Here is a 25,253-nt window from a genome sequence, read left to right as displayed (position 1 = left end):
GTCAAGCCTATATAAATTAGGCCTAAGAGTCACCCTCAAGAGAGCCTCTTCTGTTGCTCAGATGTGGCCTCTCTCTCTCCAGCCAACTCAACAAGCAAACTCACTGCCCTCCCCCTGTCTACATGGCACATGACTCCCAGAGGTGTGGACCTTCCTGGCAACGTGGACAGAAATCATAGAATGAGCTGAGACTCAGCATCAAGGGATTGAGAAAACCTTCTCGACCAAAAGAGGGAAGAGCGAAATGAGACAAAATGAAGTGTCAATGGCTGAGAGATTCCAAACAGAGTCAAGAGGTTATCCTGGAGGTTATTCTTATGCATTATATAGATATCTCATTTTTAGTTAAGGTGTAATGGAGAGGCTGGAGGGAACTGCCTGAAAATGTAGAGCTGTGTTCCAGTAGCCATGTTTCTTAAAGATGATTGTATAATGATATCGCTTTCACAGTGTGACTGTGTGACTGTGAAAACCTTGTGTCTGATGCTCCTTTTATCTATCTTACCAACAGATAAGTAAAACACATGGAATAAAGATGAATAATAGCGGGAACAAATGTTAAAATAAATTTAGATTGAAATGCTAGTGATCAATGAACGGGAGGGGTAAGGGGTATGGTATGTATGATTTTTTTCTGTTTTCTTTTTATTTCTTTTTCTGAATAGATGCAAATGTTCCAATGATCATGATGATGAATATGCAACTATATGATGATATTGTGAATTACTGATTATATATGTAGAACGGAATGATCAAAAGTTAAGAATGTCTGGGTTTGTTTGGTGTTTTTTTGGTATTTAAAAAATTTTTTTTAATTAATTAAAAAAAAGTTTTTGGGCCTTCTGTGAATTATTTTATTATCATTTTCTGGGTGTCCACAATTTGACATAGCTCATGCTCTTCTAAATGCATGGTGAAGTTTTGATTTTTGGAGAGTTTCACTTCTCCCTCCCGGCAACTGATCTGTGTTTTGGCTATAACCAGTGCAGTGGGGCTACGATGACTGAGAAGCCCTGCCATGCAGTTCTTCACTCACATAATTCATGAACTATTTCCTGTTCTGCTGGGTCTTATATTAACCTACTCTGGAAAGCAGTTATTTCTCTGACACCCACAACCTGCCTTGATGGTATGCTCTGCAGAAATGAAAAATGTTTTCCAGTGACTAAATTCTGTCGCTCTTCTAGTCTCATTTACCATTCCAACTTTAGCCTTGGCCAGAAAGTGGGAGGTGGAAGCCTATTCTGGCTGCTATGATTTTGTTATTTAACAATGGAATCTATATGCCTGAGATTCCCTAGTTCACTCTGCTGGCCTTCCAGAGCAGGACCAAAGCATCCCTCCTCATTCCATCCCCAAAGAGCTAACAGTTCAGGTCAAGTCCTTGACATTACCAGACCAGGCTTTAAGGCTGGGGGTGTTGATGTAACAAGGAACAAGGATAATAGTTTCACTCTGTTTTAGAATAAAATCCGATTTCTTGCCATTGATCTCAAAAATCAGCTCTCGCCACACTACCCCTTCACCTCATGACACTCCAGATATATTGCCTTCTATCTGCCTCTTACCTCCCCCAATACCTCAATCCCATACCCATGCAGGGCCTTCGCTCTGTTTCCTCTGCCAGGAAAACTCTCCCACAGATTTTTGCATGGCTGGCCATGGCTACAGTGTCCTCTTCTCTACCTTGCCATCAGGGAGATAACACCCAGCAAAGCATGGGCCAGGGGCAAGCACTGAGAAGGGCCTCTCTTGGTAAGAACCTTACAGAGTGTGGACAACAGACATCTCAGCTCTCATTTGTTCCAGCCTAGTTGCCCAGAGTCCATTTTGTTTACCTTCTTCTTCTAGGATCCATGGTGACAGCACGAGGCCTCAGCAGGTCTCCTACTGCTACTGCAGACAGCCCTGGCCTCTGGGCAGATACAGCCCTATTCAGGCTCCCAGCATGATCAAAGAAGCCCCCACGTACTCCCTTGGCAGTGCACAACTCTACAGGTGGCTCTGCTGGTTATGCATTAAGGTGTTTAAGTTCAGGGTAGACACACTTCTATTTGACCATAACTAAAGTTTACCTTTTACAGCATGATTTCCCACCTTTATTCCCCTTCCTCCTAACATACTCACTGCTATACAATCTTTACACAGCCACTGCCTCTTATATCCAATTGGTTCTGTGACTCGGCAGTCACCTTCAAGCTCCAAGGTAACAATAATGTCAAGATCCTCACTTGGTGCCAAGATTTAAATACATCCTTTTACTCTTCAGCCTTTCCATGTGGAAAAAAAAAAAGTATCTATCTGATTTGATTTAGATAGCTTCACATAGTCAACTTCTTTTTCGTAGGTGGATTTTCACGTTGTTTCATTTTCTTCAACCACTTGCTTTCCTCCCAACCTTTCTATGGTGACTTCATGGCAAACTGATGTGTCCTTTTCCTACCAAAAGCTCTCCTGTAATTTTTTTAACTTTTTAAATCCAGCATAACTGGCATACAGTACAGTACATAAATCTTAAGAGCAGAGTTTGGTGACTTTTTATGTATGTACACTCTATGTAAACAACAGAGAATACTTCCTGCGCCTAAGAAGGCTTATGCTCTTCCCCAATCAGTACTGCCTCACCCCCACACCACTGATCTGCATAACTTCCATCATCATCAATTAGTTCTGCCAATTCTTGAACTTCAGATAAACACTTTTTTACAATCTTATTCCTAAAGTTATTAGGACATTTTTGTGTATTTTTAGTGGCAAAACCTGGTTTACCAGCTCTGCAGATGAACTCAATGCACTTCCCCAATGTGGGACATGACTCCCAGGGTGTAAATCTCCCTGGCCCTGTGGGACACGATCCCCCTTCCCCACCCCAGGATGAGCCTGGCCCTGCCATCATGGGATGGAGAAAGCATCCTTACTAAAAGGGAGAAGAGAAACGAAACAAAATAAAGTTTCAGTGACTGAGAGATTTCAAGTAGAGTCAAGAGGTCATTCTGGTAGTTATTCTTATGAAGTATACAGATATTCCTTTATCACTTTTCAGTTTTGGGGGTACTGGAGTTGCTAGAGGGAAATACCTGAAATTGTTGAACTATAATCCAATAACCTTGATTTGTGAAGATGACTGAACAACTATGGAGCTTTTAAGGTGTGACCATGTGACTGTGAAAACCTTATGACACTCCCCTTATCCAGTGTATGGACAAATGAGTAAGGAAAAAAAAAAGACAAAAGATAAATAAATAGGGGGAGGGGGGTATGGGATATTTTGGGTGTTCTTTTTACTTTTATTTTTACATTCACTGTTATTTTTCTTTTTTCTGAGTAATGAAAAATGTTCAAAAATCTATTGTGATGACAAATGCACAGGTATATGATGATCCTGTGAAACACTGATTGTACAATTTGGATGATTTTATGGTATGTGATTATATATCTCAATAAAATTGCATTAAAAAACAAGCACACAGTCAAGAAAATAATCTTCGGGGGAAAAAAACAACCCTGGCTTAACCAGGGATGGAACAACAAAAATAAAAGATAAGCCTGGAATACCTCATAGTGCCAGAAAGTAAGGAAGTGCTTAATAGATGTTGGGGTTGGGGAGCAATTCAAAAACACACAGAAAAACATTAGGGACTCTCAAGTCAATAGCAAACCCTTGATCTTGAGGTGTGCTCTTCTGAAGCTTATTTCTTTAGCAGAGAAGCTAAGCCTACCAAAATAATGTCTGAGAATTACTTTCAGAAAACCTCTTTTGTTGCTCAGATGTGGCCTCTTTCTCTCTAAGCCCAACTGTGCAAGGAAAATCATTACCCTCCCTCCTACATGGGATATGACATCCAGAGGTGAAAGTCTCCCTGGCAACATGGGACACAATGCCCAGGAATGAGCCCAGCCCTGGCACCATGGGATCGACATCTTCTTGACCAAAAGGGGGAAAGAAATGTAACAAAATAAGGTATCAGTGGCTGAGAGAATTCAAACAGAGTAGAGAGGCTATTCTGGAGACTACTCTTATGCAAGCTTCACCTAGATATTGCTAATTACCATGGTTTGCCAAACCCAACCAAAATCTTCCTGTTAACCCTAAAGAACACTTAGGGCTCTAGCTGAGATTTTACAAAAATTTCATGCACTAAGGTTACTTTCTAGAAACCTACAGCCTCCGATGGGTTCCTAGGCCAGGTACATCCTGAAATCCAGAGGGGCCAGCCTCTCCAAGAACATCAACTAGTTCCATCCCCCTACCCCATGTTATTGACACCCTTTCCCAACATGAAAAAGTTAAAAGGGCAGAGCCCAAATACTCCTAAAGATTAGGAGAAGGACCAAAGGAGAAGGAGGAGTTATAACAAAGAAGACAGGATTTAACAAATGAGTATAACTGCCGAATTATTATCCTGCTATTTCTTTTAGTCTCCAGTGTCTTGGAGCAGCTAGAAGGAAAAATCTAAAATTGTAGAACTATAACCCAGACCAAATTCTGAAATCTGTTCTATAACTACTTGTTACAACGTACTTTGAAATGTATTGCCTTTTTGCATATATGTTATATTTCACCATTAAAAAAATGTCTTTTTTTTAGAGAGGCACAGAAGTCAAGGAAAAAAAACAAAAAAGACAGAAATCAACTTGAAGGAGCTTCTAAGGTCCAAAGCTGGGACAATTTGAGCAGCAAAATAAATGATTATACTTAACCCTGCAAAGGATAGGCTAAGCCTACTTAAAATTAGGCCTAAGAGTCACTCTCAAGAAAATCTCTTTTGTTGTTCAGATGTGGCCTCTCTCTCTCAGCCAACACGACAAGCAAACTCACTGCCCTCCCCCTCTCTACGTGGGACATGACTCCCTGGGGTGTGGACATTCCTGTCAACGTGGGACAGAAATCCTAGAATGAGCTGGGATTCAGCATCAAGGGATTGAGAAAACTTTCTTGACCAAAAGGGGGAAGACCAAAATGAGACAAAATAAAGTGTCAATGGCTGAGAGATTCCAGAGTCGAGAGGTTATCCTGGAGGTTATTCTTACATATTATATAGATATCACCTTTTTAGTTAAGGTGTAATGGAGAGGCTGGAGGGAACTGCCTGAAAATGTAGAGCTGTGTTCCAGTAGCCATGTTTCTTGAAGATGATTGCATACTGATACAGCTTTCGCAATATGACTGTGTGATTGTGAAATAAAATAAGTAAATAAATAAATAATTATAGTATTTGATAACCTGTAAAATAAAATAAACACACATGAATCTACATTGATATAAATAAGTGATTGAATAAGTAAAAAAAAAAAGCAGCGGAGAAGGGACAGTTCTTTCTTACAGCAGAAAGCCAATTAATAAATGTAGAAGGAATGATGAAAATAGAAAATCACCATTTGGTTAAATACCACAGTAATGACAGTTTAACATTAGTGGATGCTAAAATTAGTAGGCAAAAGTGAGAAACAGGTTACTTGCCCAGTATCAAAGTATTCCCTGATTAAATACTTATTAATTACCCAGGGGAAAATAGTAACATTATAGTGGAGAAACCTGGTTGTGCCAGTTTGAAAAGATGATGTATCCTAGAAAAGTCATGTTTTAATCCTGATCCATTTTGTGGAGGCAGCCATTTCTTTTAATCCTTATTTAACACTGTAGGTTGGAAACTTGATTAGATTATCTCTACAGAGCTATGGCAAACCCAAATATGGGTATTAACCTTTGATTAGAGGGAGATGTGACTCCACCCATTTCAGGTGGGTCTTGATTAGTTTACTAGAATCCTTTAAAAGAGGAAACATTTTGGAAAAAGCATTAGAGGCACAAGATCCACAAGAATCAGGAGAGCCACAGAGCCCACACAGCCAGAGATCTTTGGAGATGAAGAAGGAAAATGCCCCTGAGGGAGCTTCATGAAGGCTGGAGAGAAAGCTAGCAGACGTCACCATGTTCACCATGTGCTTTTCCAGTTGAGGGAGAAACCCTGAACGTCATCAGCCTCTTTGAACCAAGGTATCTTTTCCTGTATCAGACATTTCCATAGCCTTGCTTTAATTTGGACATTTTTGCGGGCTTAGAACTATAAATTAGCAACTTAATAAATTCCCCTTTTTAAAAGCCATTCTGTTTCTGGTACATTGCATTCTGGCAGCTTGCAAACTAGAACACTGGTAAATCCCAACTTAACTAAGCGATCAAGGTCATTAGTAAGACACACTGGGTCATGTACCTCCTGATAGGATGCACTGAGACAGGCACATCACTTCTATGGCATTCTTCCCCTAAATGCATGACCTCAATCCAATCATGAGAAAATTTCAGACAATCCCAAATTAAGGGACAGCCTACAAAATAACTGAACAGTGCTCTTAAACAGTTCTGAAGATTTTCTGCCATGAAAGACAAAGAAAGATTGAGGAACTGTCCCACACTGGTATTCTAGATTGGATCCTGGCCAAGAAAAAGGACATTAATGGGAAAATTAGTAAAATTCAAATAAGGTCTGTAAATTAATTGCTATATTAATGAAAATTTCTTGGTTTGGTTAATTGTGCCATGGTTACGAAGATGTAGCATTAAGCGAATATGGGTGGGGATGGATATTCGGGAAATCTAATATTTCTGCAACTGTAAAATTACTTCAAGACTAAAAAGTCAAAAAAAAAAAAAAAAGAGAGAGAGAGAGAGAAAGAGGGACAAAAGTTTTTTAATTACCTGATTGGAACAGACTCCCTTCTTTCTCAAGCCTCTCCTAAGTCTTAACTCTTGCCCTTTGTGTACCCTCTGTGCACACTTTGAAGCCTGACATCTCTCTGAGGGCCAGAGGCGGGGCTTCTAGCCTTTCACAGATAGAGTCCCAGACCCCACCTTTGCTCCAGCAATTTGCATGAGTCTCCAGCACTCAAGCTGCAGTCAGAGTGATCATTAGCACCTCTCCTTCCTATAGAGACATGTGGGGTATGGTTTCTAGCCACCTGTGAGGGAAGTCCTTCTGGCAGTGGAAGGAAAAACCCCAGGGGCCACAGTCATAGAAGTCTGAAAGAAGGACCTTGGAATAATTCTTTCTCAGTTTTAAAACAAACAATGCTTGCTAAGAAAACCTGCTAGCAATAGACAGGAGAGGGGCTGGAGGGGCAGGGAAGGGGCAGTGCTGAGAGGAAGAGTGAGCAGGTCCTTGCCAGTGAGCAGCTACAGCCTGCGTTTGGCTCAAGTACTCCATCCTGCCTGGGCCCTGAGGTAGAGAGGACTGAGCACAGTGGTTCAGCGCATGGAGAGTGGGTCTCCCTGTGGGACCCTGGCTAAGTTACTGAATCACACTGTGACTATAGGGAAACTGAGCATGTGAAAATGCTAAGAAGTAGATATTATTAGATTGAAGCTTATGAAATATTTGACCATACGACCTATAAAAAACAAAAATTTCTCGTTTCAACCTCAGATTATTATCATTATTATTTAATCTGCATAGACTGAAGGCTGCTATTGCCAAGGGCCCTTCTATCATGAAAGTATTGGCACAGCTCTGCTAGAAGCTCTCATTTGAACAGTTTATGAACACCTTTGGGGGAGCCAGCCCCCCGTCCCCAAATATCCATGCACAGATGTGCCCTCAAGTGCCCCTTCTCAGAGGTCTCAGAAAGGGAACCTCTTAATGTGACTCTTATTTGTTGGTATTCGGTGAGCTCTCCCAGGCATTGACCCTAGAAGGCTGCCTGGCCAAAGAAAAGTGGGTGCCCTTCCTTCTGGGAAGGCACTGCCCTATGCCCCTGCAAACTCTGTCACCTCCACTCCAGCCCAGACTGTTCATCCAGTTCTGCAGTTTTACCCAGGATCAGTCCAGCATGGTTTACTCAGGTAAGTTAAAAGCCACAAAATTAGAGGCTTGGGTTCCTAAAGCTCTGTCTTCACTTTATTGATTCCCAGATTCAGGACTACATTGCAAGTAGTAATAATATTAATAATGATCAAAAGCTCACTGTTTTGAGGGCTCTATGCCAGGTATACCATTGGAACTGCTCCACATGTATTAATTTGTTTAACCTTCATAATAGCCCTAGGAGGTGGGTATTCTTATCCCCATTTTACAGAGGAGAAAAGCACAGCACAGAAGGCCAAGTTACTTACTCAAGGTTGCACAGTTAAAAAAATTCCAGCCCTGGGACTGGACCCCAGGCCGGCCAGCTCCAGAGACTGTGGCATAACCACTGAGCTATAGAAAGGTGGCTACTTTCCCTCTGAACACCCTTCCACTGGCTCCCCTTAACATGGCTCTTCTTCCATGCATCCTTAAGGAGGGTGACAAATGGCTGGTCTGCTGAAAGTGCCACAACTCACACTTCCGCTTCTGCAGCTACTTCACATGGTTTGTCTTTGAGCTGCTGACTGCATCTTTTAGCCCCAAGACTTTCCTCTTGCAGGCTGGGCCTATTTGGCTGTCTAAAATACCTGTATTCATTTACAGAACTTCCTTTGCAGTGATTCAATTACAAATAGCCCTTTAACAGTTAAGCTGTACAGGCCTTCCTTCCCTGAAAAAGTCATGTCCAATATCTCATTTTACACAGTTCTTTTGTGGCCTTGTTCCTTACACCTGTGTCAAGTTTCTGTCTCCTAAAGGATACTGCCTATCCATCCTAAAACAGTCAGGCACGTTTTTTTCTTTTATTATTCATAGAATTATAGAACTGTGGAGGTGGGAAGAACTTTGTAGATTATCTAGTCTTACCACCCATTCTATTTATCTTGAAGAAAGAGGTGAGACTCCCCCATGAGCAGGAATAACTGAAGTGTTCACATGGCAGCAGACAAGAATTCCCAATGTTATTCTGTGAATTATTGCAGAAAAATCTCAAATCCATCAGATAATCAAATATACTACCCACTAATGAAGAACATCTCTATGTCTAACATAGTTTTAGAGTCATAGAGGATTGTCCTATATGCTGTCAATATTGTGAATTGCTAAAAGCCCTTCCCAGAATTACCTCCAGCGACTTGAGCTAATCTGGGAAGCACTTTTATCACAGATGACAAGGTTCTCTGAGCCTGCTCATGATAACTCAATTAGACGTCATGCTTTCGATATCCTGCTCCACCTCAACCACATTATCAAAATTGATAGCTCACCCCGGAATGCAGCCATTCCAGCCCTGTGTCCTTGTTTATCTTAGAACATCACATATGTTGCTCGCGGCCAGAAGCTGTGGCTCTGAATCAGCAGCCTGCAGCCTCAGCACTACAGTTCACATCTACTCATAGAAGTCACCTCATCTATTCTTTTCTTTTCCTTCCAAAGCCCTTACTTGGCCAAGTTGGGCCCTGTCTTTCCATCTCTACCGCTTGGGCTTCTGTTCTATAACCACCTAATTTCAATTACAGAATGGTGCTATGTGGGCATCACACACAGATGCTGTCACTCTTGAAAATGACCTGCATTATTAGGGCTTAGAAAAATATTCAGCCTTCTCTTGCTTTTTTTCTCTGCTTTAAGGAGAAATACATGCCCATTAAAAAACAAACAAAACCAACCAAACAGCCAGTTAAGAAATGTACAAAGCAGAAAAACAAAAGTTCTCCCCTTTCCTCAAAAGTAGGGACCACAAACAATGTTCAGGCCTTCTCCCTGCAGATTGCAATGTCTGGCAATCTTTCTTCTTAATCCCCATTTTCCCCCAATTCTTGGGCCTCCTGGAACAGCTGCCTGGCATTCCTCCACCAAACATCTGCCCTTCTTAAATCTCCTTCACAGGGATTCTTTAAAGCATCCCCACCCAGAGCTTCCAGGACCCGGCACTCTCAGTGGTCATTCCTCCTCAGCCTCCTTTGCTTCAACCACCTCTTCTCCCTAACCTCTTCATGAAGGAGTGTGCTAGGGTTCAGATTCTGGCCCTCTTCTCTTTCTTCTCTGACCATACTTACTTCCTCAGCATCTCACCCAGTGTCCCAACTTTAAGTACCATCTAGTCAAAGGCTCCTAAATATCTCACCCAGTGTCCCAACTTTAAGTACCATCTAGTCAAAGGCTCCTAAATATATAAATCCAGTCCAGATCTCTCCCTTTGAACTACAGACTCATAAGATTTAATTGCCTACTTGGCATCTCTATTTGGATATCTAATGGCATTGTACACACAACATACCAAAAACTGAACTCCTGATCTTTCGCTATAAACCTGTTCTTCTACAGCCTTCTCCATAAAATGCATGGTTATCCTGACTCATCCCTCTGTCATACTCTACATTGAATTTATCAGGAAATCCGGTGGGCTCTACTTTCAAACTATATCCAAAAGCTGACCACTTCTCACATTTCTGCTGCTATCACCCTGGTCCAAACCACCCTCATCTCTTACCTGGAAGACTACAGTAGCCTCCTGGATGGGATCCCTACTTCTATCCTTTCTTATACCTACAGTCTCCACAGAAGCCAGAATGGTCCTTTTGAAATATGTCAGATCACATCATTCCTCTGCTTAACACCCACTCACTGTGAGGACTTTGGAAAGCCGAAGTCCTAAGTCCTTAAAGTGACCCACAAGGTCCTCTGGAATCTGGCTCCCTCGTGACTTCTCCACTCTCACCTCTTCCTACCCTTCCCTTGGGTTGTTCTACTTCCAGCCACACTGGCCTCCATCATGGTTGCTTGAACAGTGCAGGAACACTGCTGCCTTAAGGCCTCTACGCTGGCTAATCTGTCTGCCCAGACATTCTTCCCCCAGATGTCCACATGGTTCACTCTCTCACCTTCCTAACACTTTGCTCAAACATCACCTTCTTGGTAAGCCTACCCTGAAATTTAAAATTGCAACTTGTCTCTTCCCTGCCACCTAATAATCTCACTTATCCTGCTCTATCTTTTCTTTTTCATATCTTATTATCACTTACCATTCTTCTTTATTTATTTACTATGCTTTTGTTTATTGGATGTCTCCTTCCAACCAGGATGCAAGCTCTATGAGAAGAAAGACCTTTGTTTCATTTCTTGAGGTGTCCTACACCTTTAAGAGTGCTGACACATGGCAGGTGCCCACTAAACATTTGTCAATCAATGAACGGTCTCCTAGGCCTGCCCAGTCACTCTGCAGTCTTTCTGCCCCAAAAGCCCTTTTCATACTGTAAGAACTCTGGATCTCGATGATTCTCTGCCAATTAGGAGGGGCATACTTTTCTGAGCACCCTTTCTCCCATGGAGCCAGTTCCTCTTCTTGGTCAGTTACCTGCCATGGGACATTTCCTCTATGCAGCCCCACTAATATACTAACTCCCATTCTGATGCTCATTCCCGGGCCAGGCTAACTAAGTACCTGGCCACTCACCTGAAAGTCCTCCTCATCCAAGATCTCTTTCCTCCACTTGATCAAGAAGGCTGCACACACGTAGAGATGGAAGTGGGAAAACCCTTCTGGTTCAGACTGGGAAAGAAAATAACAGAGTTAGGTCCCCGAGCCCCGACCAGGGGCTGGCTTTGGTCTTGTCAACTCCAATTCTCCTGACAGGTGGGAAAGTAGCACAACACTCATTTTATGGCTGGGCAAACAGAGATCTGAAAAACCTTTAGCGGGTAACCTGCCCATAAGGCTAAGGCAGACACAGACATAGAAAGAAGGTAGGGGGACTTCTCAGTAGCTACACTATATATCAGGGCAGGGCGCTGGGCATGGGGATCTCTTCATACCTGGTACGTGTCCCACAGGCGGATGGTGCAGCGAAGGGGAAGCTCCCGCATAAGTAAATTGTTCATCCAACGAAAGGCAAACTGTAGGTATTCGACCTCGTACCTCCTGAAGTGATTATGTACCTGCTCTGAAACAGGAAGTACCATTGGCCCCAGGGGCACAACCTAGGGGATTAGACCTTGAAAGTGTCACAGAAGCCAAAAAGGCAGTTGCCATTTCTTATCATCCCTTTCCCCTGGGGAAGCCAGACATAGAGGGAGTAAATGGGCATCTGATTGATGGCAAACATACACACAGCCCTTAACTCAGCCCAGCACATAATAGAACTATTTTAACATCCCATTGTGATGTTCCGGACGCCTCTCTTCTTCACAGGGCTGCTGTGGGCATAAAGTAGGAGACATAAGGTTCTCTTGGCTGCTTGATCTCATTATTCATCAGAGAAAGAACCAGCATGGAAAAGAACCTTAGAGGTCACCTTGGCTACACTCCCACTGGTGAGGAATTCCTCTTCAGCATCCTTGACAGATGGTCATCCAGCAGGTCTTTAAACACTGCCAATGAAGGAGGCTCAGACTCCACTCAAGGGCAGCTTCTTCCACTGATGCATTAAGTGATTCACCAGAAAGTGTTTTAAATAGAAACTAGCTACCTTCTTACTCCTACCCCTTGGTGTTAGTGTGGTTATACTGGAGTAACCCAAAACAAACCTGTTTCCTATTCTACAAGACAGTCCTTCAAATAATGCTTAATAGGATTTGTTTTTTGATTTTTTAAATCATTATCCTCCTCAGTTTCCTAATCTATAAACTGAGGGTAATCATACCTCAGAGCATTTGGAGGACAAGATGAGAAAATATAAGTGTTTACCACAGTACCTGGCAAAATATTAAAGTATTTTTAGAAGCACTATTAACAATGGTTGTTTCTGAGGCATGGATTTGAGGAAGTGGGGGAATTTTTATTATTTTGTGTTTTTCTGAATTGTTTAAAATTTTGTAACTTTTGCTTTATTTATCAGGTATTTAGAAGGTAGAAAGGGACAAACCCCACAGCCTCTCTTCTCTGGGACATAACTGATTACTGGCCTCTGTTAGCCCTGTGCCAGGTTCCACGTGAGGGATGTTAAGAGACCCAGATGTGGGCCCCACCACAGGCCCAATGGGGCTGACAACTGGGTGAAGATGATAAGATACACATGATGTATACAAAACAACCATGAATAAGCAAATGAGCTGGGAAAATTGCAATCCTAAGTCATACAAGGAAGCTGGAGTAAGTGTAATAAATCAGTAATGGTTTTTATGAAAGAGAACCTTGGAAAGAAGGAAGGTATGCAACTTCTGTATGGAAAAAGAGAGGGGCAGGCCTGGACAAAGCAGATAAACCATGATTGGGAAAAGTAGGAAATTATTAGTTGGTATAGTAACTGGTAGAGTCCACAACTTTACTGCTCCTAGAGATCTCACTTCACAAAAGACTTTGCTGCTAGGTTCTACATATTCTTCATGAAACTTAATTCTGATTTCTGTCCTTGGACCCCAGTTTCTTCATTAGTCAAAGTAGAGCTTCTCACCTTCCCTTTTATTTCTAGCAATTGATGATTTCAGGCCAAAGCCAAGGAATTACTGTGATGGCGCCTGTTCCTCAAAGACCTTCGGCTTCAGGAAAAGCCACATCTCAATTCCCTCAGCCCCAACAAATCACAGGGTACTGTGGAAAGTCCCGCTGGAGTATCAGTCAGACTGCCTCAGGTCTGCAAGGTCTTAAGCAAAGTCAAGCCCAGGTCTTGAAAGCAAAGACAAACCCCGGAGTCCTGAGTTACATCAACACATGAAGTTAGAATGCATAAGTAATGCAATGCATTACTTAAGTATATAATGCACACTAAACGCAATGGAGAGCAGCAGAAGAAGGACGTGGCCAGAACAGTAGTTTAGAAAGATGAACCTGGCAGTTGTGTGATAGATGGCTTGGAAGAGAAAGAGTATGGAAGAGGCAAGTTCTTCTAGGAGGAAATTGCAAAAATGTAGGAACAGTTGGATCAGAGCTGTGGCTAGGGAAATGAAGAAGAAGGGGTAAATTTGAGGCAAGATCCTGTATGAAAAATTGAAAAAACACTAAGGGAAAAGAAGAATTTGAGATAACGGCAGAGTTTAGTCTTCAGATGTGGAAGGATGCTGGTGCTGCCAACAGTGGTGAGTGAATTGGGAAGTTGTCAAGGCCAGGCGGGGGCTGAGAGAGAACCCACAAGTATAGATGGCTCAGAATTATACTGTACCATTGCTACAGAATTCCTCTTTCTCTGAACCTACCATCAATCCGGCTGACAAGCTCTTCTAGTGCCTTGACCTTCTTCTGGATCCCTGGTTGTGCAAAGGTGTAGTTATCCTGCAAATGATAGAGCCCACGATTAAAAGGGGCTCCATAGTTCCTACCATTACCTCCTCCACAGACATGGTGCACAGCAAACTTTCTCAGCTCTGCAAGTCTCGGGAGCAGCACCACCATTCAGACCTGGATTCTAATCAGACTCACTCTTCAGGAACCATGACCACATCCTCCTCCTCCACAACTAACACTGATGACTTGGAAAAAAAAAAAAGACTGGAGAAAATAAAGAGCAATTGCAAATGAAGCTGCCCCATTCCCCTGGCACCTCACAGCTTTACTAAACTAGAAGTCCTCATAGCTTAAAGTGTTCTTGGCAGGCCTAGTGTACACACACTGGTTGTATGTATCACACTGTGGATCTGGGGGAGGTGTGACTGTGGTACAAGTTTTTGTATATATTTTGCTCTCTCCGTCAGTATCCTGCCTCTCTAGAAGACTGTGTGTTAGTTTAGTATACAGACTTGTAAACAGCTGCTTTCCTCTTAGCTCACACTAGTTTTCTATCTTTTTTCTTTTTGTTTTACTTTTAATTACTCATCTATAAAGTTGTCCTAATCTTTCCTAGCTTTTAACTATTCAAAACTCTTTAACAGTTTTCCTTTGCATTTGATAGCTCTTCTCCCTATATTCCTGAAGGGTCACTGTCTTCTGTATGAATACATGGCATGATACAACTAATTTAAGAGTCTTTTATAAATAAAGTTTGCATTAACTAAAAAAAAAGGGTGAGATGGGGTAGGGCTCCAAACACTTGTGCTTCCACCCTCAAGTTCACTGAAATACATTCAAAACCACAAGCTGTTTTTCCAAAGCTGGTGCCTATGGCCAATAAAAGTGTTTGGGAAACAAAGGAATCTACAGAATACTAGAGCATGGGGAAAGCCTAATAGAGCTCTGCATTGTAGAGGCAAACCCACATGGCTTGGGGTACACAGCAAAAAGGAGAAAGCATACTCTGATGACAAAGCCAGAGCAGCACGAAGATTTCCTTATACTTCAGGGAAAACTAGACCATTGCTTTTTGAAAGCTGTAAAGCTTAGTGAAATATAGATAGATCAAAAAGGAAAAGAAAAGGAGCCATGCTAGGTGGGTGGCCCTGTCTGATGTAGAAGAGCTATAAGGAAACCAAAGGCGTACAGGGAGCCCTGGGACCCAGATAACCCCACAAGTCAGAACCAGCTCACCTGGATTCCATCCAGCAGCTTGCTCATGCACCAAAAGCTGTCTGCTTCAATGCTTCGCAGCATGTCCTGAGACAAGTTGGTCACATCAAAGTTCTCTACATCCTCTTCTGTAAAACAAAAGGTGAAGAAAGTCCAGAGGTCTTATCTAAAAAATGGAGAGAGAAAGACAGAGTCTAGTGTCTTCAATGGGGTCCTAAAGGTCAAGGGGGAACTGGGCTAAACGGATGCCAAGGAATGAAGGCCCACCCCTCTCTTTCCTATCAGGGGAGCTAATGTATCCCAGGGAAGCTCTGAATAGGCCATTTTTCACACAATCCCCCACTGGGTCCAGGGTACCTTTTCTTTCCTATGCATTTGTTCATTTAGTTTTAGAAAAAGATACTTCAGGCCTTATGTTCAATAAGCAATACTCAGCTCCCTGAAGATGGTCTGGAAAAATTCTTTAATTTCTGAAATTCAGTGAGCTGTCTAGCACTATTATATATAGTGGAATAGCTGGGATCAGATAGCCTCCACAGTTCATTTTAAAGAAGAAATCCCCAAATTCTGATAAGGCAGATCTACTGCCTTACCACTCAGAAGTGAAAATATGCATGTGAAGGAAGATGAGCCAAGCCTGTGGATGCTTCTAAGATTTAATTCCACCAAGCTGGTAGATCCCAAGATGGATTGTGCAAAATATCAATCCTACAGGATACTGGAGAAAAGGGTTTCCACAGACAAATGGTTGAGGAATGTTGCCATAATATAGCCTTAATTTTTTTTTTTTTTACTTTTTTATTTTTTTCATAACATATTCTTATCTTGGAGAGTCACAAAGAGCAGAGCACACAAAGGGAATTTTATGTGCTCTGAAGTTATAAGAAATTCTGCACTAAATAAATCTGCTTATTAAGAGCCAAGGACCTCTTTTAAAGAGGACTCACTATTAGCTTCTCAAGGATATCCCTGTTCCTAAGTAACTTCCTGTTACTTTGTTTGAAGTTGTCCGGTCCGAAATCCAGGTAGGAAGAACATAAGTAGCCCTCAAGAAACCTGAAGGAAAAAGATCATAGGATGTTTTCTCTTTGCCTTAGTTTACACAGAGGTAGAAGCAGTGAGAAAGGCTCTCCTTCCCCAACAAGTCAGGCAGAACACTCCAACCTGAGGTATGCATATCAGAGGCCACATAAGGAAATGTTCAGGCCCGTGAGTTCTGTGCCAAAGGAAGTTCTCCCACTTAGACCCATGAGCTCGATTTTGAAAACAGGATGTTTGTTGCAGTCCCTTGTGTTGTAGAAAGACACAAATATCTAACAAAAATGTGTACAGAATCCAGCCTTTTCATTTATGAGAATTATTACTAAGACTTGTAATCAAACGTCCTGGCAACAACATGTAACAATCCTTAGATTCTCATCCTGTTTAAAGAGTCATTTTTTTTTAATGGACATCAAGAGCTGTAAAAAAAAAAAAGGAAAAAAAACATCTTTTACGGGACGTGGGTGGTCTTTCAGAAAAGCTATGATTCTGGGAATAACCTAGAAGCCTGTGTCGAGTATCACCACAGTTAATATATGTCAAGTGCTAATGATGGACTGTAGCACAGGGTAGGCATAAGATAGTTATTTTAAATGATGTTTATTAGGAATGTGCAACGACATGGAGAGTAGGTCACAGTGTTAAGAGGGAAAAGCAAAGCACAAAATTATTTATGGTATCACCTCAACTACTATACATACAATATTTATATATGCCTATATAAGCACAGAGGAAAGAAAATATATCATAAAGTTTACAGTGCTTATCTTTAGGTGGTAGAATAAAGGATTTTTATTTTTCCAGATTTCTACAGTAAGCATAATTTTATAATCAGAAAAAAAGCACATTATTTTAGAAAAAAAGAAAAGCCACAATTGACTACACCTGCCTTTCTATCACCAAAAAAAGAATAAAGAAGATTTTATATAACAACACTAAATGCTCAGACAACATAAAAAGGTCCAATTGCAAAATCACATTGCTCCACAGTGTGCCTCCACCACATTTTACTCATCCTTTTCCTCAGGGATGGATACCCAGGTTGCCTCTAACTCCCGCTGCCTACAAACAATGTTACAGGGGACTGTCTCCTTTGACCTAATGCGAGAACTTCTCTGAATCACAGGTTCAGGCAACCTAACGCAGGAGTACCGCCAGATGGCTCTCCAGGACCCCAGGACCAACCGTAAAACAGTGCACACGGAAGATGCTCACTGCATAAGCGTGGTTATTCACACTAACCCGTTCTATTTCCTTCATAGGAAAAATAGGTTTGGGGTGGGGTGGGGGAAACCCATAAGGAGCTTAAGATAAAAACCACACCCACTCCTCACACAAATTTCCTAAATAAAGATCCAGCTCTCCATAATAATTTGAAGGGTCTTTTCCAACTTAGGCATTCTTCAATTCCGCAACATTGCAGTGGGAATGAAACTAGAAATGGAAACAATACATGGTAGAGCAAAAAGGTAGAAACAGCCTAGATCTGTGAGGACAATGTAGACTATGGCTGCCATATCATCCTACAACCTGCGGGGTTTCTTCTGTCTTTGCAATTAAGAGCAAAGACTCTGGGGCCAGATTGTACAGCTCAAACCTTGGCCTCCCCACTCACTAGCTATGTTACTTTGGGCAAATGACTTTACCTTCTGGCCTCAATTCCTCCATCTTTTAAGATGGAAGTATTAGAACTAATGTCAAAGGATATTTTAAGGATTAAGTGAGATAATATTTGAAAAGTGACATCAACAGTATCTGACATAAAATAAACATAGTGTAAACGCTAGCTATTATTATTGTTGTTATTGTTATTGTTATTACACAAGGAACAAATAAACTTCTATCTTTTTTTTAAGCCACTGTTATTTGGGGTCTCTGTTATTTGCAGTCAAACCTAATCCTAACTGATATACCTGCCATCCCAAAATATATCTTAAAAATAAGATAATTTTTAAAGCTTTCCATTCTCATATTTTGGTTTGAAGGAGGAAAATGTGCCTGTAGTGTATGGAGATCTTTTAGAAAGGAAAAAATTTGATTAAAAACATGAGGTCATAAGTTGGTAAAATACTATTGTCGGTAAGTGTACTAATTCCATATCTTTAGCTGTTCAGGGAGGAAAGGGAGCAACAAACAAGACGCTGAACCCTAATTTGGAGCCCCAAGTTGGGGCCTGTTATTTCCCCATATTCTACTCTTACACTTCGTCTGCCAATTGGCCTTTGCTTTCATAGACAGTGAGATGACTCACCCGCATTTTAGAGGTAGGAGGGAGAGTTTATTTCTATTTTTCTGCCTGCTGGGCAGATGAAATTAACATATTCAGTCAAAAACTGTGAGCTGAGTGCACCAGCAAAAAGCAGCAGTGAAAAGGACCAAATGCTCTCTGAAGGGCTTCATTCAGCACAAACAATCTGTTTAGAAGGATCATTAAATGTCCCATTTGAGGAAATTCAACATATAATTGAAGCTGAAATGGGAAACCATGCCAGTAATGCAGTCTCCAGTGAGAACAGAGTCCTTGGTTGTCATTATGAGCATGTAGCAACCAGAACTCAGACTGGAGGGAATGAAATTTAAAGAGATATTTTATGGCTATTTTAAGAGGCAACGATCCCAAAAAGGAAAATCAAAAGCTCTTTATAAAAATTAAACTGCCCACTCTGGACTTGACAAGAACATGCCCATTTATTACCTGATAAAACGTACTTCAACAGAGGTTCCAGTAAACTGTTTATTTTTCTGAGAACTGAGTTCTGGGCCTGAAATCAGCTTAATATAGCCTCAAAAACTCCCCAACAGCTTTCAGGAGAACAGGTTTTGCTTAAACTGACAAGAATAACTTGTCTATTCACTGCTCTAGGAGTTTCACAGAAACCATTTGTGCTTCCAGGGCAATTTCTAGGTTTTGTCACCTGTTGGGTCAGAAGATTCAACCTGACTAGCAAGAATGAGAGGACTCAAGGCACCAGGCACCAGACAATCTTTCCATTTTTCAAAGCTTCTGGCTTACCAGACTCATGCTTTTTTAAAAAAAAAAAAGTGGACCCATTAGAACACCTTGCATATTTGCTGATCATAAAAAGTAAACAGAGAAGTCTTTCTGACCATATGTCTAAAAACTTCAGAAAACCGAAGGAATTCATTTAGTTATCTCGTGTAAGGATTTTTAAGTGCTATATAAACATATTGTTGGGTGTTATCTGGCATTTTCAGGTAAGTAATTACTTGATGGCAGCAGCTGAGGCATAGTGAGGGCGGAGAGACCACTCAGCCAAATTGGCAGCAGAGAAAGAAGAGTGAGGAGAGCTTCTCTCTGAAGAGGGGATGGTCACTCTAGAAGAGGGTCAGAGGAAAGACTTATTGCTGAAGTTGTGACAGAGACCTACAAGGAGGTGGTTCAGTTTTTTGGGGACCATGTTTCAAACTGTGTTAGAGATGTGCTGATTTGAAGATGCAGAAACACAGCCAACCACAGAACCCTTCCTGACACTGTGCCTGTCCATCACAGCAGTGACTATGGTAAATAAATAAATGAACTCACTGCTCAGCAGGGGGTACCCGAGTGTGTAAATGTCACAATACCCTGGTTAAAATGCATACCACTGCTATTACTCTATTCTCCTTAGGTTCCTTAGGTTACCGTATTACTTTAACTTTTATTTAAGCAAACAATAGTGGCTGATAATTAACTAGCCTCTTGGTTATAGGACCCTAGATTATATAAGCCCAAACTATGAGTCTTCAGGCTAGGGGAACAAAGGAAGGGCTAGGTCCAACATATATTTAACCCTCAGGACCTGCCCAAAGACCACACATAGAGACAAGCTGTGTGCAACCATGGCACTGTGGATGTGAACAGGCTCTGGGAAGTCCAGGGCACCCAATGCCAATGTCAGCTGCCCACAGACTTTCTTCTCATCCAGACTCAAATAACTTGAACATATTGGCAACTCAACTTCTACTCTGTTACAAGTTCTCACTAATCTCCAGATCAGACAAGAGAGAGAAAGAGAGCTGACCCACTCACCATCAGGGACAGAACAGGCTAGATGTCATTGTCCCAGAGATGACAGACACAAACTTGCCCTTTGAGAGTTTACCTCCTATAATGATGAGAAATCCAGCACTGGATATCCCACCAAATGCATACTGCTCTCAAGTCAGCTCAAAGGAGCTCAGCTCAGCACTCTAACTTGGCTGTCACCACATATCTATCTGATGGGAAGAATCTCAAATATTCCTCAATTGTCTATCAGACATTAGGCTGCTTGATCTATGAAGACAGAGCCAGGAGGCATCTTGAGAAAAGGATTAGAGTTCCAACAAAGAGAGGAAGCTAAAAAATTTAGCATCAGTCCCACTCTCCAATTCCCTCAACACCAAACAGCATTAAAATGGAAAATGGAGTATCTTTACTAGATTCAATTTGTATCAAGTTTAAAACAGACAAAACTTATCTAAGTGTTAGAAGTTAGGAAAGTAGCTAGCATTATTAGATGGGGTGAGGAAGTTTAGGGAGATGTGGGTAAGGACTGGGAAGGAAGGAAGACAAGGGGACTTCTGGAGTGCTGGATATGTTCCATGTCTTGATCTGGGTACTGGTTACACAGGTATGTTCATTTTGGGGACATTCATTGATATATTTGAGGCAATATATAAGATCCTACAAAGGTCCCATACACTAGGGTAACTTTCTAGAAACCTACAATCTCCAGATAGGTCCCTGGATAAGATAAGTCCTGAAACCTAGAGGACCCAGCTTCTTCAGAACATCAGCTATACACATATGAGCTGTACACATATGATACATACACTTTTCTAAATGCATATTATACTTTACTATAAAGTTTACATTTAAAAAAAAAAAAACTAAATGACTTCTTGGGACAATACTGAAATCCCACCATCACTATGAACCTTTGTCCAGTTTCATCTTCTGTCTTAACATCTGCCCAGACAGGGAGGACCAGATTGGCAAAGCACTATCATGTGCAAAGAATCAGATGTGGGATGGAAAACTATGTCTCCCAGGAGCTAAGAGCATGTGCTTGGAGATACAACAGCTCAGAAGCAAGCCATGGCAAGACAATCTAGGATACCTGGTTATGGGGGGAGGTTACTAAACAAATAGTAACTCCTATTCTCTAAAAATCTGAGCATTAAGTATCAACATTTAACCACATGATAACTCATTTGAACAACTTAAATACAGGGAGCCTAGAATAAGAATGAGGGCCTTTAATCCTGTATAGCTTAATGTAATACCTGGATATATCCTAGAATATATTAAGCAGATAATCAAAATGCATTGGCAAAGTCCCTTGAGGGATGGGAGAAAAAATATGGAACTATTAAACTTTACCATCAGAGAACCCCCTGATAATGTGTCAAACATTAGGGATACCCAAACCAATAGGACAAACTCTGGATCTTGAGGATTACTCGTGTGAAGCTTATGTAGGTAGTGGAGAAGTTTATCCTACCTATAGGTATGCCTAAGTGTTACTTCTGGAGGGCCTCTTTTGTTGCTCAGAGGTGGCCTCACTCTCTCTAAGCCCAACTCTGTAAGTGAAATTATTGCCCTCCCCTCTATGTGGGACATGACATCCAGGAGTGAAAGTCTCCCTGGGGGAGTGGGAGATGACTCCCAGGGATCACTCTGGCCTTGGTACCATGGGAACAATTACATCCTGACCAAAAGGGGAAAAAGAAGTGTAACTAATAAAGTATCAGTGGCTGAGAGTTCAATAGAGTTGAGAGGCTACTCTGGAGGTCACTCTTACACAAGCTTCAATTAGACATTCCTACCTATCACAACTTACCAAACCCCAATGAAAACCATTCCAGCCAATCCTAAAGAACACCTGGGGCAATATATAAGGTCCTACAAAAGTCCCATACACTAGGGTAACTTTCTAGAAACCTACAATCTCCAGATGGTCCCTGGACAAGATAAGTCCTGAAACCTAGAGGACCCAGCTTCTCCAAAACATCAGACAGTTCCATCCCCTGAAACCATATTATTGACAGTCCCCTCCAACATAAAAAAGTTAGAATGACCATAAACCAAATAACCTTAAAGAGTATGATAGAAAGATCAAAGGTGATGGTGCATTTATATAGATACGGTAGGGTTTAACAAACAAATATGACTGCTGAGTCATTAAATTGGTATTTCTTTTAGTCTAGAAGCAGCTAGAAGAAAAACCTAAAATTGTGGAATTGTAACTGATACCAAACTCTGAAATCTGTTCTACCACTAATTGTTGTACTGTGCTTTGAAATTTATTGCTTTTTGGTACCTACTTATCTTTCACAAAAAAGAAAAAAAAGTCGATTGTGATGATAAAAAAAATATTTATTCCTTCTAGCCTCCTATATTCTGGAGCAGCTAGAAGGAAAAATCTGAGATGATGGTATGGTAGCCCATGACAAACTCTGGGCTCTGTCCTGTAACTACTTGTTGCAGAGTGCTTTGAAAATTACCGCTTTTTTCTTTCTCTGCTTTGTATATACGTTATAGTATACAATAAAAAAAGTAAAAAAAAAAAAAATCTAAAGGAAAAAAAAATTAACCACATGGATCACGACCTCACCGCCTATAGGCCTTTGCTCACATGTCATCTCAGTGTGACCTTGGCTCATTCCCTGCTTAAATTGCAACTCACCTCCTCTTTCCCTTCCTTGCCAGCATGACACATACCTGTCCTCCTTTCCTGCTTTGCTTTTCTCCATAGCACTTATCACAGTTCAACAAATGCTTTATCTACTTTTACAATTTATTGTCTACTTCTGCCCACCAAAATTTAAGTTCTCTGAGAAACTTTTCTAAGGTATAATTTATATTCAGTGAATTGCACATAAATGTACAGATCTATGAGTTCTGACACATGGATACACTTGTATAAAAAAAACACTCCAGTCCAAACAGAGAACTTTCTATTATCCCAGAAGTTTCTTATACCTCAACCCAGTCAGTCCCCAACCAGAGGCAACCACTGTTCTGATTTCTATTGCCAAAGATGAGTTTTGCTTAGTTTTGAACTTCATATAAATGGAATCATACAATATGTACTTTAAAAAAAATCTGGCTTATTTATTCAACAAATGTTTTAAAAATTTTTCATATTGTTATCAGAATTCAATCCTTTTTACTGCTGAGTACTATTCCATTGTATGAATATATTTTCTCCTGTTAGTGGATATTTGGGTTGCTTCCAACTTTTGTCTATATGACTAAAGATTCTACAAATAGTCTTGTACAAGATTTTGCAGGGCTATATGCTTTCTTGTTGGATTTCAGATGTTTCATCCTCCAGTTCACTAATCCTATGTTCTGCCTCTCGAAATTTACCATTGTGTTTTCCATTGTTTTTTTCATCTCTTCTACTGTGTCTTTCATTCCCATAAGTTCTGTGATTTGTTTTTTCAGACTTTCCATTTCTTCTCTTTGTTCATTCCTTGCCTTCTTTATATCCTCCTTCAATTCATTGATTTGATATTTTTTTATTAATTAAAAAAAATTAACTAACACAACATTTAGAAATCATTCCATTCTACATATGCAATCAGTAATTCTTAATATCATCACATAGATGTATGATCATCATTTCTTAGTACATTTGCATCGATTTAGAAAAAGAAATAGTAAGACAACAGAAAAAGAAATAAAATGATAATAGAGAAAAAATTAAAAAATACAAAAAATATGTATAAAAAAACAGAAAAAACAAACAAACAAAAAACTATAGCTCAGATGCAGCTTCATTCAGTGTTTTGACATAATTACATTGCAATTAGGTAGTATTGTGCTGTCCATTTTTGAGTTTTTGTATCTAGTCCTGTTGCACAGTCTGTATCCCTTCAGCTCCAATTACCCATTATGATTTGATTTTTGATGAGGTTTTCCATGTCTGTTCGTATATTCTGAACTAATTGTTTCAACTCCTTTATCTCATTTGAATTGTTGGCTTGTTCCTTTGACTGGGCCATATCTTCAATTTTTCTAGTGTGATGTTATTTTTTGCTGGTGTCTAGGCATTTAATTACCTTAATTAGTTTATTCTGGAGATTGCTTTCATTTCTTTTACTTAAGGTTTTCTTGCTGGATGAATTTGTTGTCTATCTGTTCTTTGACATTCAATTCAGCTTTTTCTGGACCTCTAGCTTAGGTTTTGTTTAACAGAGGGTAATTTTTCAGTTCTTGTTTTCTTGTTTCTTACCCTGCCTGTATGGTGCCTTTTCCCCCCTCCCACCCTTAGGAGAGTCTACTTAGGTATTATAGACCCCAGCCAGATTTTCCAAGACGAAACTGGCCTCTTATCAGGAGGAAAGAGTCACCTGCATCAGTTTTCCCTAAGGGTGAGACCCAGGAGGTTGACAGACTTTCCTGTGAAGTCTCTGGGCTCTGTTTTTCTTATACTGCCCAGTATGTGGTGCTTGTCTGCCTGCAGGTCCCACCAGCATAAGATGATGTGGTACCTTTAACTTTGGCAGACTCTCCCTGCTGGGGGCATGGTGGAGACAGAGGAGAGGTTGTACGCTGGTTTTAATGACTTCAAATTACCAAGCCCTGGTGTCTGAATTCCTTAAGGCAGGGATTCCACCTGAGTTGGGCTTCACCCCTCCCCTGGGGAAGGCACAGGCTCCAGACAAGCCCTCAAACAAGCTTGTTTCTGCTATGTCTGGGGCAGTTGCAGCCTGAGAAGTCCTGCCGCTGTATCCAAAGGCAGTCAAGCCTTTGTAGAAACACAGCCACAAAAACCTGCTTCCTTTTTTTTTTTCTTTTTCCATCAGCCCTGCCCTCTTGGCAAAAATGAGCAACCTCGCTTTGACCAGGTTCACCTGAGCTGGGGGCCTGTTCTTAGTAGTCAGAATTTGTGAATTAATTCCACGATTGGTGTTTGGTTGGGCTCAGCCCCTGCTGCTGGTGAAGTCTCTTTCCTTTCCCCTCTGGGAAGTAGCCTGTTGGGGAGGGGCACCAGCTGCCA

General features: G+C 41.1%; 1 protein-coding gene across 4 annotated transcripts in view; it reads right to left on the bottom strand.

The window, feature by feature from the left end:
• Positions 1-25,253, bottom strand: part of TBC1D22B (TBC1 domain family member 22B) — a 113,967-nt gene that overhangs the window by 23,509 nt on the left and 65,205 nt on the right. For all 4 annotated transcript variants that reach the window (XM_077161654.1, XM_077161656.1, XM_077161658.1 and 1 more), the window contains 4 exons: positions 15,241-15,347; positions 13,977-14,052; positions 11,661-11,788; positions 11,302-11,397 (listed from right to left, as the gene is read on the bottom strand). In XM_077161654.1, coding sequence (XP_077017769.1) covers positions 11,302-11,397; positions 11,661-11,788; positions 13,977-14,052; positions 15,241-15,347 — 407 coding nt within the window. The remainder of the gene's footprint in view (positions 1-11,301; positions 11,398-11,660; positions 11,789-13,976; positions 14,053-15,240; positions 15,348-25,253) is intronic.

This window comes from Tamandua tetradactyla, chromosome 5 (assembly GCF_023851605.1).
Source record: "Tamandua tetradactyla isolate mTamTet1 chromosome 5, mTamTet1.pri, whole genome shotgun sequence".
NCBI classification, from domain to species: Eukaryota; Metazoa; Chordata; class Mammalia; order Pilosa; family Myrmecophagidae; genus Tamandua; species Tamandua tetradactyla.
This window is presented reverse-complemented; position numbering and strand designations above follow the sequence as displayed.